The sequence below is a fragment of the Scyliorhinus canicula genome, chromosome 7 (assembly GCF_902713615.1).
Source record: "Scyliorhinus canicula chromosome 7, sScyCan1.1, whole genome shotgun sequence".
NCBI classification, from domain to species: domain Eukaryota; kingdom Metazoa; phylum Chordata; class Chondrichthyes; order Carcharhiniformes; family Scyliorhinidae; genus Scyliorhinus; species Scyliorhinus canicula.
This window is the reverse complement of record NC_052152.1, coordinates 45,877,365-45,892,994: the sequence shown is the minus strand read 5'-3', so window position 1 is coordinate 45,892,994 and position 15,630 is coordinate 45,877,365. Positions and strand designations below refer to the sequence as shown.

Here is a 15,630-nt window from a genome sequence, read left to right as displayed (position 1 = left end):
ACAAGTCCTATTCTGAACTAGCTCCTGTAGGCCTGCAACTGGTGAATCATTGCTTATACACATTTCTTCTGACGTAGCCTTTGATGTCGTTGCCAGCATTTGAGGTTTATGAGTGTCAAATTGAGTAATGATACACCTTTTAAAGGCTCACTTGCTTTTTCCACACATGGGATTCCACATATATGAAATAAAGCAGAGAGGCAAAGTTTAGCTTGTGATTTGAAGGGAGAGGAAAGAGAGACTTGATCAAAGCATTTGCAGCTTGCTCTCCAGTGTGTGGTGTGAGATAGAAGTCAGAAGGGACCAGAAGGATTAAATTTGAAGAAATCCAGTGCGTCACCTTCTTCAATTTTGCTTATTGTCATGGGCTTGGCTCTGCCCCTGGCCATGTATGGTTGTATGACATGGGGTATTACGGTACCTGGAAGTGTGAGCTGCCATTGGTGCAGAGGACTCACTGCCCATTGGCCCAGGTATGTCATGTGCCTCTCAGCCGATTGGCTGAGAGGTAGGTAGCTCCGCCTACGAGGCGGGGTATAAGAACCCGTGGACCCCGGCAGTCTGCCATTCTTTTGTACATCTGCTGCCGGGTCCACTTCTTGTGTATTAAAGCCTATCGTTCGGACTTTATCTACGTTTTGTGTTCATTGATTGTGCATCAATTTAATACACAAAATTTTAAAGGATGGAGCTTCGCATCAAGCCGGAGTGTCTTCGACTCAGCAGGCACGCAGCAAATGCAACAGCAGCATTTAAGCACTGGCTGGCTTGCTTCAATAGCTACCTGAGTACAGCTGAAAACGTCCCGACGAGGGAACAGAAATTGCACATCCTCCACTCGTGCGTCGGCACCGCCGTGTACACGCTCATAGAGGACACGACAGACTACAATGTGGCCATGGACTTACTTAAAGGACATTTCATGCGGCCGGTGAACCAAGTCTACGCTCGGCACTTACTGGCCATGAGGCAGCAACTTCCTGGTGAGTCTCTGGACGAATTTTACCGGGCCATCCTCGTGCTGGGGAGGAACTGCAGCTGCCCACAGGTTTCTGCTGCCGAGCATACCGAACTTTTGATCAGAGACGCTTTCATTGCAGGTATGCAGTCCTCGCAGATCCGCCAAAGACTTTTAGAGAGAGAAACTTTAAGCCTCACGGAGACACAGGCCCTCGCTTCCTCCCTAGACGTTGCGAATCGTAACGCCCACGCGTACGCCCCCGACCACGCGGCGGCCCCCTGGGCAGCGTGGAACGTGACCTCCCTCACCCCCACGGACTCGGACCACCCCCCGAGGCCTGCGCCACAGGGCGCCCCGATAAACCAACAGGGCCCCGCTTCTATTTTTGCCGCCAGGCAAAGCAGCCCCGCCAGCGCTGCCTGGCCCGCACCGCAACCTGTAAGGGCTGCGGCAAGAAGGGCCACTTTGTGGCCATCTGTCAAGCAGCAACCGCGGGTCCTCCCCCCCGCTCTCCTCAGGGGCCCCGTGCGGCCCACAAACCTCGCTGCCCCTACCCCCCACCGCCACGTGTGATCCCCGGGCGCCACCATTTTGGGCCCCCGACACCACGTGCGATCCCCAGGCGCCGCCATTTTGTCCACCCCCCCCACCATGTGCGGCCGAAGGGCGCCGCCCTCTTGGATCGGCACCGAGTACCCCACAGGTGACTACTCTCTGCCGGATGACGACTCGGGGTTTCTGCCACAACTCGCCTCAGTCACATTGGATCAGCCGCGGCCTCGCACTCTATCCACGGCAACCACGAAGATCCTCCTCAACGGCCACGAGAAAAGCTGCCTGCTGGACTCCGGGAGCACAGAGAGTTTCGTCCACCCCGCCACGGTAAGACGCTGCACTCTTCCTGTTTACCCAGTCAAACACAAAATCGCTCTGGCCTCCGGTTCGCACACGGTCCAGATCATAGGGTGCTGCATAGCGGACCTCACGGTCCTGGGGAGGGAGTTTAAAAATTACAAGCTCTTTGTCCTTCCCCACCTCTGCGCTGCAGCACTCCTGGGGTTAGATTTCCAGTGCAACCTCCAGAGCTTAACGTTCAAATTCGGCGCCACTATGCCCCTGCTTACTGTCTCAGCCTCGTGTCCTTCAAGGTTGATCCCCCATCCTTGTTTGCAAACCTCACCCCGGATTGCAAACCCGTCGCCACCAGGAGCAGACGGTACAGTGCCCAGGACCGGAGCTTCATCAGATCCGAAGTCCAACGGCTTCTGAAGGAAGGGGTCATCGAGGCTAGCAACAACCCCTGGCGAGCACAAGTGCTGGTGGTAAAGACCGGGGAGAAAAATAGGATGGTCATAGACTACAGTCAGACCATCAACAGGTTTACGCAGCTGGACGCGTACCCTCTCCCGCATATCTCCGACCTGGTCAACAGGATCGCGCAGTACAAGGTTTTCTCCACGGTGGACCTCAAGTCCGCCTACCATCAGCTCCCCATCCGCGCGAGTGACCGAAAGTACACTGCGTTCGAAGCGGATGGGCGACTCTACCACTTTTTAAGTGTTCCCTTCGGTGTCACAAACGGGGTCTCAGTCTTCCAACGGGAGATGGACCGAATGGTCGACCAATACGGTTTACGGGCAACCTTCCCGTTTCTCGATAATGTCACCATCTGCGGCCACGACCAGCAGGACCATGACACTAACCTCCGGAAATTCCTCCGAACCACAAAACTCCTTAATCTGACCTATAACAAGGACAAATGCGTGTTTAGCACCGACCGTCTAGCCATCCTCGGCTACGTAGTGCGTAACGGAGTGATAGGCCCCGACTCTGAACGCGTGTGCCCCCTGATGGAGCTTCCTCTCCCCCACTCCCTCAAAACCCTCAAGCGCTGTTTGGGCTTCTTTTCATATTACGCCCAGTGGGTCCCCAATTACGCCGACAAAGCCCGTCCCCTCATCCAATCTGCCACTTTTCCCCTGTCGATGGAGGCCCGCCAGGCCTTTAGCCGTATCAAAGCAGACATTGCAAAGGCTACGCTATGAGCTATCGACGAGTCCCTCCCCTTCTAAGTCGAGAGCGTCGCGTCCGATGTAGCTCTGGCAGCCACCCTCAACCAAGCGGGCAGACCCGTGGCCTTCTTCTCCTGTACCCTCCACGCTTCCGAAATCCGCTACTCGTCGGTCGAGAAGGAAGCACAGGCCATAGTAGAAGCTGTGCGACATTGGAGGCACTATCTGGCCGGCAGGAGGTTCACCCTCCTCACAGACCAACGGTCAGTCGCCTTCATGTTCGACAACGCACAGAGGGGCAAAATAAAGAACGACAAGATCTTGCGGTGGAGGATAGAACTGTCCACCTACAACTACGACATCTTGTATCGTCCTGGGAAGCTAAACGAGCCTCCCGATGCCCTGTCCCGCGGCACCTGTGCCAACGCACAAGTGGACCGCCTCCGAACCCTCCACGCGGATCTCTGCCACCTGGGGGTCACCCGCTTTTTCCACTTTATAAAGACCCACAACCTGCCCTACTCCATCGAGGAGGTCAGGACAGTGACCAGGGAATGCGACATCTGCGCGGAGTGCAAGCCGCACTTCTACCGCCCCGAACAAGCGCATCTTATAAAGGCTTCCCACCCCTTTGAACGTCTCAGCATGGACTTCAAAGGTCCCTCCCCTCCAACAACCGCAACACGTACTTCCTCAACGTGATTGACGAGTACTCCCGCTGGGGCTGTTTAGCTCACAGGGCTAATCGCTGGCTTTGAAAGCAGACCAAGGCAAGCCAGCAGCACGGTTCGATTCCCGTAACAGCCTCCCCGAACAGGCGCCGGAATGTGGCGACTAGGGGATTTTCACAGTAACTTCATTTGAAGCCTACTCGTGACAATAAGCGATTTTCATTTCATTTCATTTCATTTTCCCTTTCGCCATCCCCTGGCCTGACATGACCACGACCACCATCATTAAAGCTCTACACCATCTTCTCCCTGTTCAGCTTCCCCGCTTACATCCATAGCGATAGGGAGTCCTCCTTTATGAGTGACGAGCTGCATCAATTCCTGCTCAGCAGGGGCATCGCCTCCAGCAGGACAACCAGTTACAACCCCCGGGTTAACGGGCAGGTCGAGAGGGAGAACGGTACGGTCTGGAAGACCGTCCTGCTGGCCCTGTGGTCCAGAAATCTCCCAGTCTCCCACTGGCAAGAGGTCCTCCCAGACGCCTTCCATTCTATCCGGTCACTCCTCTGTACCTCCACTAACCAATTGCCTCACGAACACCTTCTTGTTTTTCCCAGGAAGTCTTCCTCAGGGACCCCGCTCCCCGCTGGCTGGCTACCCCCGGGCCCATCCTGCTCCGGAAGCACGTGCGGGTGCACAAGTCGGACCCGTTGGTCGAAAAAGTCCAGCTACTCCACGCAAACCCGCAATACGCATATGTGGAGTATCCCGACAGCCGACAGGACACGGTCTCCCTTTAGGACCTGGCGCCCGCCGTATCCCGGCCACTCCCCCCCCCCCCCCCCGCGCGCCAGCACCCCCCCCAACACCCCCAACCCCAACTGCCCCCAGCAGGCGCCCCCCCCCCGGCCCCACCGACACCTACACACACGTGGCCCAGCGGATAGGATGACCCTCCCCCGGCCTGGCCCCCGTAGCTCCGACTAGGGGTACGGACGCAAGAACAGGATCATCGCTCCCGGAGTCACGGACGACCACCGCTCCAACGTCGCCGGCACAGCTATGCAGGTCGAACAGGACATCCAAGGCACCCGATCGGCTGATTGAATCCATGTAACCTGCTGATGGACTCTTGTTTTTTTTTGTCTGTTCTCCATTTTTATTCCCCCCCATTTTCCCACACTGTGCATTGTTTCTGTTCTGTATTTTGTACATAATTGCGGGCCAGTGGGCAGCCATCAATGCAATGGTATGACCTAACATCTCTAGTCATACTACCAGTCTCTCACGTACTTACGGGACACGCACCCCCCCCCTCCATGTCCGCGTTCCCCGTACCCCCCTCCGGTTCCTTTTTCAACAGGGGGTGAATGTGGTAGTATGACTAGGGGTATTACAGTACCTGGAAATATGAGCTGCCATTGGTGCAGAGGACTCGCTGCCCATTGGCCCAGGTATGTCATGTGTCTCTCAGCCGATTGGCTGAGAGGTAGGTAGCTCCGCCTATGAGGCGGGGTATAAGAACCTGTGGTCCCTGGCAGTCTGCCATTCTTCTGTACGTCTGCTGCCGGGTCCACTTCTTGTGTATTAAAGCCTATCGTTCTGACTTTATCTACGTTTCGTGTCGATTGATTGTGCATCACAATGTTAACAAACACTCTTCCTTTGAGATGGGGTAGGGTGTTCAGGCAGGTTCTTTCTCCCCCAATGCCATCTTCTGCAAGAAAGGATGGAGTTTGTTAGTAAGAATCTTGTGAGACATTCAGAGAATGTCCCTTCAATAGTTGATAGTCAATTTCTAACATGTGAATGGTTGATAATTGAGTGTGCGGAAAGTAAAGCTTTTCACAGTGCGTGATTGTCTGAGACGTGAGGAAGGTAGTCTTGTAAGCAGTGTGATTCTTATGATTATTGAGGTGGTACGTAGTGCAGCTGTGAATAGAGTAAGAGAGCTGTTAGTGCGATCACTGATTGTCTTCCAACATTACCACCTTGTCCTGGGAGCAAGACTCTTGACATTCACATATCTTCTCTTTAAAGTTAACCGTTTGCTTCTATTAAATGTTCTAATTTGCAATCCAGCCTAGAATTGAAAAAGTTGTTATGAGCAGTCCCCCGGTGAGGACCCAAATTTGTTATCCCAGACGAGATCCGTCCATTTGTTACAACTGGTCCCTGGGTGAGGTCCCCAGATTTGATACCCGCTGTCCCCTCTGAGGGAACTGTCTCATCATGAGTTCGAATTTGTTAAATTCTGGATGGGATATCCCCAAATTGTTATGTCCCCAGGTGACGGGGATGAACTGGATTCCTTTCTTTATTCAACTCCCTCAATTGAGCGATGGCAGCACAGTAGCACAGTGATTAGCACTGTGGCTTCACAGCGCCAGGGTCCCAGGTTTGATTCCCCGCTAGGTCACTGTCTGTGCGGAGTCTGCACCTTCTCCCCGTGGCTGCATGGGTTTCCTCTGGGTGCTCCGGTTTCCTCCCACAGTCCAAAGACGTGCAGGTGTGAATGCGTCTCTAATTCACTTGTCTCTCAGTCCGGAAGAAACGGTCTCGAACACGTTCGTACTTTAGAATATTCTTTATTGCGATCGGGGCAGCCCTCTAGGTATTCCAAAGGTCCACCTTGGAGAGTGCCAAAGTTTTGCTCGAAACATCCTTTTTTTATATGTATTGTTAGGGGCTGTCTCTTACATTCACTTGAGCTCGCCCCCATTACAAAGTATAAATTTGTTATTAATTCGTTATTGCAATAGTTCCAGTACATAATTATACAGACTTTAAAGTTATCTATTGGCACATGAGTATTGTAGCAGTCTTAGCTTAATTAGCAGGTGCTAGTTATAATTGCAAGCGGCTCCCGTATTTCACACCCTGTCACCTGGCCATCTTCCTTGTTTCTCAAGGCTATTCAACTCCCTTATTTCAGCAAGTTCGTTCTCCTTTTACACTTGTAATTTTCCACTAACATATCCCATATTCATTCTGGCTTGTTCTAGCTATTAACCCTTGCTTCACATTCTCACAGGTTAGGTAGATTGGCCATGATAAATTGCCCTTAGTGTCCAAAAGGTTAGGAGGGCTTATTGGGTTGTGGGGATAGGGTGGAAGTGAGGGCTTAAGTGGGTCAGTGCAGACTCGATGGGCTGAATGGCTTCCTTCTGCACTGTATGTTCTGTGTTCTAATTGGTCACAAGATTAGGATCTCTTCCTTTGTGGATACCATTTCCCAGTCCAAATGTATTTATGTTTTAAAAAGAGCCAATTTAACCAGTCATTCTTGAGTTAAAGAAAGAGTGAGAAAAATTATTTTTTAAAATGCATGTACATACATTCACACAGATTAGAAATGAGGGGCTGGATTCTCCACCATTGGGATGCTCCGTTTTTCCGGCAGCCCAGGGGTTTCCTGACGACGTGGGGCTGCCCCACAATGGGAAACCCCATTGACAAGCCGGCATAACGGAGCATCCCGCTGGCGGGGTGAAACAGAAATGTGGGACAGGATTCTCCGCAGCCCCGCGTCGAAATTGCGTTTTGCGCGGGAGCAGAGAATCGCTGTTCCCGACCTGATCGCGTCCGGCACTGCTCTGGCGATTCTCTGGACCCCAGAGAATCGCCGTCAATCATGCCGCGCAGCTGGGGGGCCATTGGCAGAGTCCCTCCTAGCGATACTCCAATCCCAACCGGCCGATTTCCCGATGGCGTGGCTCTAACCACGTCTGGCCGGTTGGGACTGTTGCGCGACGGCTGCGGACTAAATCTGCGGCCGCCTTGGTGGGGGGCTGGGGATCCAGCACTGGGGTAGGCCTTATGGGTGGCTGGGGCAGCGATCGGGCCGATCCGATGGAGGGGCGCAGGGCCGAACGGGGGGACCTTCTTTCTCTGTGATGATCCGAGTCCGCCATGGCGCCCTGCGCGGCCGCTGGAGACCGCCGCCATGCACATACGCGGATTTGGAACCGGAAGTGCGGAGGCCCGTATCCACAGCGAAAGCTGCGTGAAGCTTCCAGTGTCCCTGCTAGCCCTCTGCAGGTAAGTGAATAGCTCTTTATTTTTTTCAATGAAACAGCACCGTTTTATGTCGGCATGGGGACATAACCCCATTTTTGGAGAATCCAGCCCGTGGCGGCGGGGCGGAGAATCTAGCCCGAGATGTGAATCAAAATCTAAGTTTTTTTTAAATATGAATCAGATTTTGACTTGTCCATGAGAAAAAGATGATGAAATGTGGCCATTTGAGATTCATGATTTCAGTAGCTCTGACATCAGCATGGTTTTGAGACTCCTGGTTCTGCAGGTTAACTGAGAGGAGTTGTCCTGCTTCCTTTTCAACTATGGCTTTGCTGACTTGGTTGTCTTCAGCAATCAGAAAAAGAGTGAGACTTTTTTACTTGCCAGAGCAAGGGTGACTGTTGCTTTCTATTTTTATTTCTGTGTCACACACTCTGACACACCAGGTTTTGCAGCTAGATTTTTATCCCAGTCCTTTGTGCATTTCTGTGAAGGGGACACCTACACAACATAGCTGACAGGATATAATTCCTGCTGAGATGATAGTCATCTTCAATTATCTCCATAGGAGATGGCAATTCACATTTGCTTGGCTTTTTCCTTTGAAATGCCTGTCAGAGAAAGGGTCGGACATTCCATTGCTCTCTCTTAGTATCACACACAGGAACGTCTTAGACAGTCACTAAATTTTACATTCTCAGAATTTACATCCTCAGCTATCTTTGGCTTTATGTCCATTTTTAAAGACAAGTCAATACGTCTATGCATTTTGGGGTTTTCTTCCATCATCATGTTAAAGCAATCCGACTACAGCAGGCAGGTTTAAATGTCAGGCAGCTTTCAGGTTCATAATGAAAATCCAGTTCGCCATCAAATTGCCAGTCAATATTTTTGTCTACGCATCTCTTTTTCAAATACAGTGGTTTGTGAGCGAGTGTTGTTTGACTTGTTATTTTGTTACAGGATGTTCTAACTTTCATATGCAGAGGTCTGGTCCAAAATGTGCCAATGTTCCAAAATGCAGATTCTAATTTTGTGAAAGGTATTATCACAAATCTGAATTATGAAGTCTTTATGAAGGACGACGTGATAATAAGAGAGGGTGCTGCGGGAGACAGAATGTTCTTCATTGAATCTGGTATTGTTTCAATAGAGACAACATATTATCAAAAGCACCTTTCTAATGGTGCTTACTTTGGAGGTGAGTGACACGGGGGGGGGGGGGGGGGAGGAATCTCCGCCCGCGTTGCACATGGCGTACATCCCACTATTCCTGGAAATTGCAGGAGAGCTACTAAACGGAGTTTGTGCTGGACACCGAACAGAGCACTATGGTTCCGGCCCACTGCACAATCTGGTTCATACCCTGGCTAGGTATGAACCAGATGAGCATACTTAAATAAGCATTTAAATATGCTCAGCCTAGTTTAAGCTGGCGTCTCCCGGCTCCCGGGATTCTTTATCACCGGCGGTGAACTGTGAGGCTGGCGGGAATCACTGCTGATCTCCATCAACGGAGACCAGATGTGATGACCATGCCAGCTGGGCACAGAGGCCATTGGAGCCCTCGGTGGTTGAGGACAGGGCAGGGCACTGCCAGGATGTCGAGAGACGGAGCCAGAAAGGAGCACCTTTTGTTGTAGATGAACTGACAGTGCATTTAGGGAGAGATTTGCAGTCTTGAGTGCTCCATGAGGTCTTAGAAAGTGAAGCCAAGAGCTTAGTGAATGAGTGAATTATAAGGGTTAATTTTTTTTTTAATCTATAGGCAGGATTCTCCGTTCCGTCAGACCCATTTTTTGGCGCAGTGCGCCCCCGCCGTCAATGGGATCCTCTGTCCCAGCAGCCGGCCAATTGAGTTTCCCACTGTAGCCACTCCCACGCCGTCGGGAAAACCGTTGGTGCGAGTGCACTGTCAGCAAAGGGGAGGATCCCGCCGATGGAGAATCCCACCTAATTTGTTTTAAAGTTTAGCAATTAACTAAAAAATACAGTTCAGAGGTGAGTTAAGTTTATTCCAGTCTTAAACAAGCATAATCAAGCTCTCTGAGTGCAGTGAAGCTATTAATTAGGTAGTTCGCTTAAACTGGTTTCTGCGCTTTAGTAGAGATTGATTCGTCATTGTTATTCAGAAAGTATAAATACTGAGGTTTCTGAGTACTGCTTGGCTACTTAACGTGTGAAGCCAGGAGTTTGGTGAGTGAGGAAGTTCAGTGAAGAGAGAAACTATAAATTAATTCTAAAAAATAACTTTAATTAATACAACAAAGATGGCAAGATGGGTGTAGTGTAATTTGGATTCTCCTGGACACCACTCCAATGCATGGCAACCACATCTGTATAAGTGTCTGTGGTTTGAGGAGCTTTGACTCAGATTTAATGAGCTGGACACCAAGCTACAGGCATTGGGACGCAACAGAGAGGGGGCATGTTACCTGGACATTTTGTTCTAGAAGGCAGTTACACCCCTTAGGTTAACATTGTCTGATTTGACCAATGTCAGGGACAGTAGGGTAAGACAGGCAGGTAAGGGGATTGAGAAGGTGGGAATGGAGAAGTCTTAGCCCTTATAATTGAGCAACAAATCCTTGCAGATTGTATGAACAAGAATGAGAGCTGTAGTGTGAATGAGCAAGCTGACCATGGCATCATGGTACAGGAAGCCATTCAAGTGGGGAGAGTTAATAGAAACATTAGAGCAAGTAGGGAAATATAGTCAGAAAGATCAATCGGTTGAGTGGCATCGGCCATTTGGTTCAGAGTGGGTTGTTTGGTCTGAAAACTATATATATTTGCGAAACTAAGGGAGAGTAAAGGAGTATTGGAGCATGATCAAACTTTTCATGTTTAATAAATATTTCTTTTGCTTATTAAAACTACAAGGCGATTCATCAGGATGTTCCCTGGGCTGAATTGTTTCAGCTATCAAGAGAGACTGGGTAGGCTGGGGTCGTTTTCCCCAGAGCAGAGAAGAATGAGGGGGATCCTGATTGTGGTGTATAAAATTATGAAGGACATAGATTGGGTGGACAGGAAGGTACTTTTCCCCTTAGTGGAGGGGTTAATATCCAGGGGTGTGGATTTAAGGTAATCGGCAAGATGTTTTGAGGTAATGTGAGGTAAAGCTTTTTCACCAGAGGGTGGTTGGATCTGGAACTCACTGCCTGAAATAATAATTTTTATTAGTGTCACAAGAAGGCTTACATTAACACTGCAGTGAAGTTATTGTGAAAATCCCCTCGTTGCCACACTACTGGGCCTGTTCAGGTGCACTGAGGGAGAATTAAGAATGCCCAATTCACCTAACATGCATGTCTTTCAGGACTTGTGGGAGGAAACAGGAGTGACCGGAGGAAACCCACGCAGACACGGGGAGAACGTGCAAACTCCGCACAGACTGACCCAAGCCGGGAATCAAGCCCAGGTCCCAACGGTGGTGTAAGCAGGAACCCTCACAACTTTTAATACCTATTTAGATGAGCACTTAAAATGCCAATCCATACAAGGCTACGTACCAAGTTCTGGAAAATATGATTAGAATAGTTGGGTGCTTGATGGTCGTAGCGGACGCGATGGGCCGAAGGGCCTCTTTCCGAGCTGTAAAATTCTTTGACCCCATAATTAGCTCTGCTGTGAAACTCTGTACCTCCACGTTCTACTAGAATAATTAAAGTTAGGTGGTGGAATTCTCTGTTCCTGAGGCTAAGTGTTGATGCTGAAGCAAGATTTGTGGACTTCTACGACAGCAAAACTGGTGCCACACCTGGACAGATTCAAAGACCATTAAGGGGTCAGTACCACATGGAACACAATTATTTCTAATGTGAAATAATGCAGGATTCGGCAGGTTCGCAATTGACACCCAGGAGACTGATAAGCTGCAGCCGCATATACATACTTCATTGAACACACACAAAATCCTTGCCAACAAAATGGCAGCGAATAGAGTGGCACACCGTTTCACGAACGCTGAGCTCAAGACCCTGTTGGGTGCCATGTAGAAGAGGTTGGCGACCCCGGGCAGGAAGGAAGCCGCTGTTCGCTGGGCCTCGACACAGGTGGCAGAGGTGGCCCGCACTGTTGGAAACGCTGTCTGGACCGGCCAACAGTGCAGGAAAGAAACTTCGCGATCTCCTCAGATGAGTAGCAGCAATGTGCCCCTGGAAACAACCCCTGTCCCACACACCTGTAATCCCACGCCCCTACCCAGGAGGCAGCTGAACCCCCACCCTGCACCACATGCCGGCACCCATACCAGCCGCCATGCACACGCTGGTGGGAAAATCCAATCCCATGCTGGTGCACAGGTTTCCCAGCGGCGAGGTTGACAACGGCGGGACTAGTAGACCGAAAAACATGCTTTGGGATGATCGATAAATCATGCCCTTGGTTTTGCGGTTGGTTTTGAGAGCGCGGATGGCGTTGCGTTGTACTTGAGTGACGTTCGGGGCTGCCTTGTGAATGCGACTGATGAATCTGGCATTGACACGACTTCTGACGGCTTCAGCATACATGTCGAGTCTAGGGCAGCAGCCTTCCGGAGGGGTCCAATTCATCACTTTCCTTTTCGTTTGCTGCACCGCAGATCTCGCGGTCTGCTGTACCGGTTCATTGGTCATCTCCTTGGGTTCGCTGTCGGCCTCTTGGGGTCTGTGGAAGAATTCCCGGAGCCTCATTCGCCTGATGAATTCCTCTGTGTCTGCCGCGAGACTGATGGGGTCCATTTTGGTGGTGGTGCAGAAATTGAGCCCTCTGCTGAGGACTTCGATTTCGTTTGGTTGAAGGGTGTAGTCCGACAAGTTGACAATAGATTTCCCTGTATTGTTTTCAACTGTGATACTGGGGGAGGCTTGGTTGCTGCTGGTGGTGATGCCGAGTTTCTCAAGCTTCCTGTTCTTGCTGTGCATATAGGTGGCATAGTATCGTTGTCTCACCTGTTTGGCGGTGTTACGCAGCTGGTCTGCTGTGTCCTGAGCGCAATTTGAGAATATGGCCTCTATCTTGGTTTCCAGGTTGCGTCGACTGCTGTAGAGCTGGTGTACGAGGTGTTTGAGGAGTGTGACAGAGGTGCGGCAGCAGAGTCTTTCAGCGTAGTCTGTGTTGTAGGTCGACTTGAGTGGGTTTGTGATCTGTAGCCCTTTCGGGATCTTGTCTGCTTTTTTGCATCTTTGTAGAAACTTAATGTCAGTGTCTATATGCGCAATCTTCCTGGAGATCCTCTCCACTTTGAGCCGGCAGTTTGTGGTGTCGATGGTAGCCATGATGTGGAGATGCCGGCGTTGGACTGGGGTGAGCACAGTAAGAAGTCTTACAGCACCAGGTTAAAGTCCAACAGGTTTGATTCAAACACGAGCTTTCGGAGCGCAGCTCCTTCCTCAGGTGAATGGCGAGGTATGTTCCAGAAACATTTATATAGACAAAGTCAGAGATGCTGGACAATGCTTGGAATGCAGGCATTTGCAGGTAATCAAATCATTACAGATCCAGGGACGGTCACCTTAGCACTTCGCTTTACCGCAAGCCCACAGACAACCTCACGATGCTCCACTTCTCCAGCTTTCACCCGAAACACATTAAAGAAGCCATCCCCTATGGACAAGCCCTCCGTATACACAGGATCTGCTCAGACGAGGAGGAGCGTAACAGACACCTACAGATGCTGAAAGATGCTCTCGTACGAACGGGATATGGCGCTCAACTCATCGATCGACAGTTCCAACGCCCCACAGCAAAAAACCGCACCGACCTCCTCAGAAGACACACACGGGACACCACTGACAGAGTACCCTTCATCGTCCAGTACTTTCCTGGGGTGGAGAAACTACGACATCTTCTTCGCAGCCTTCAACACATCATCAATGAAGATGAACATCTTGCCAAGGTCATCCCCACACCCCCACTACTGGCCTTCAAACAACCGCGCAACCTCAAACAAACCATTGTTTGCAGCAAATTACCCAGCCTTCAGAACAGCGACCACGACACCACACAACCCTGCCAGGGCAATCTCTGCAAGACATGCCAGATCATCGACTCGGATACCACCATTACACATGGTAACACCACCCACCAGGTACGCGGCACATACTCGTGCGACTCAACCAATGTAGTCTACCTCTTACGCTGCAGGAAAGGATGTCCCGAAGCGTGGTACATTGGCGAGACCATGCAGACACTGCGACAACGAATGAACGGGCATCGTGCAACAATCACCAGGCAGGAATGTTCCCTTCCAGTCGGGGAACACTTTAGCAGTCAAGGGCATTCAGCCTCTGATCTCCGGTAAGCGTTCTCCAAGGCGGTCTTCAGGACACGCGACAACGCAGAATTGCCGAGCAAAAACTTATAGCTAAGTTCCGCACGCATGAGTGCGGCCTCAACAGGGATCTTGGATTCATGTCGCATTACATCCACCCCCCACCGTCAGGCCTGGACTTGCAAAACCCAACCAACTGTTCGGGCTTGAGACAATTTACACTTCTTTAACCTGTGATTATCCCTCTCCCTGGATCTGTAATGATTTGATTACCTGCAAATGCTCGCATTCCAAGCATTGTCCGGCATCTCTGACTTTGTCTATATAAATGTTTCTGGAACATACCTCGCCATTCACCTGAGGAAGGAGCTGCGCTCCGAAAGCTCGTGTTTGAATCAAACCTGTTGGACTTTAACCTGGTGTTGTAAGACTTCTTACTGTGCTCACCCCAGTCCAACGCCGGCATCTCCACATCTTAACTTACTTAGCATTCCATAGAGAGGTCCTCCTTGCTGGAATGTTGTTGAACATTTTGAATTGTCTTGTTAAATATGTCCCACTGGTCATTTACCTTCTAATCTATTTACCCAATTAACTTAGCCAGTTCTCCCCTCATACCTATGTAATTGTCTTTGTTTAAGTTGAAGATTTTTGTTTATGATTGGAACATGTCACTTTCACACTTCATGTGGAATTGAATGGTATTATGAACACTATTTCCCAGTGGATATTTTTCCAGGGCACTACTATTTATCCTTACTTCATTACACTACATTGGGGGTACAATTCAGCAGACTTCAAAACAGGTCCGCTGTCAGGCGACATTAGCAGGGTGTTTCTGGGTGGCTGCAAAGCGAAGTAACACCCGCTATTCAATGGCACTTGGCTGACTTTTTGGCCTTGGAGTTTCTGTCCGCCAAGACTGCACTCAAGAGTGATACAGTATTCTGCTGACAAGCTGATCTCGCAAGCAGGAACTGCTGTCCACAGATTGGGACGCTGTTTTGTTCGGTAGCCCTGACTCCCCAACCTACCTCCCACCCTTTCAGGGCCACCTGCCCCGCTTTATCGACACTCCTGTCACACCTTGCCCCCACCCCACCCCACCCCCCCCCCCCACCCCCCCCAACTTTCTCCTGGTCCCTGGAACCTCACCCCCACCTCCCCTTCAAGTGACAGGGCCTGGCCCCTGGCAGTGCCAACCTGGCACCCAGGAAGTGCCAGGCTGGCAGGGAGAGTGCCAGGGTAGCACCTTCCCCCGTCCCCAACCACCCAGGGGCCACCAATGCCATGAGAGATCCCACCAAGGTGTATTACACCTGGTCCACATTTGTGTGGACCAGTACTAAATGGCACCCCGACGAGGTTTCCCGGGCACAGCCATTGACTCCCGGCACCATTAGGCTCTTTTAAATATGCTGATCTGGATCATGCACAGCGAGGGCCAGATCCAGATTGCGCTGGGCGGAGTGAGTTGGGTGACTTGTGATCCGCAGGCATGAAGTTCAATTTGGGGCTCTCGCGCGATTCACCTGTTGCAATGGGCGCAACAAAGTCGCTGAATTGCACCCCAGATCTAAGATATTTTTATCCCTAGATGGTTCCACAAAGTATTGCTCCAGAAAACTGTCACCATAACATTCTACAAACTCATCTTTTAGACCATTCTTGCCGATTTGATTGTCCCAGTTTATATGAAGATTGAAGTTC

At 50.6% G+C, this 15,630-nt stretch overlaps 1 protein-coding gene across 1 annotated transcript in view; it reads left to right on the top strand.

The window, feature by feature from the left end:
* The window catches only part of LOC119969078 (potassium/sodium hyperpolarization-activated cyclic nucleotide-gated channel 1-like), a 182,809-nt gene that overhangs the window by 152,006 nt on the left and 15,173 nt on the right, over positions 1-15,630 (top strand). Inside the window, exon 9 of the mRNA XM_038802281.1 lies at positions 8,628-8,865. Within this exon, the coding sequence (XP_038658209.1) occupies positions 8,628-8,865 (238 nt within the window). The remainder of the gene's footprint in view (positions 1-8,627; positions 8,866-15,630) is intronic.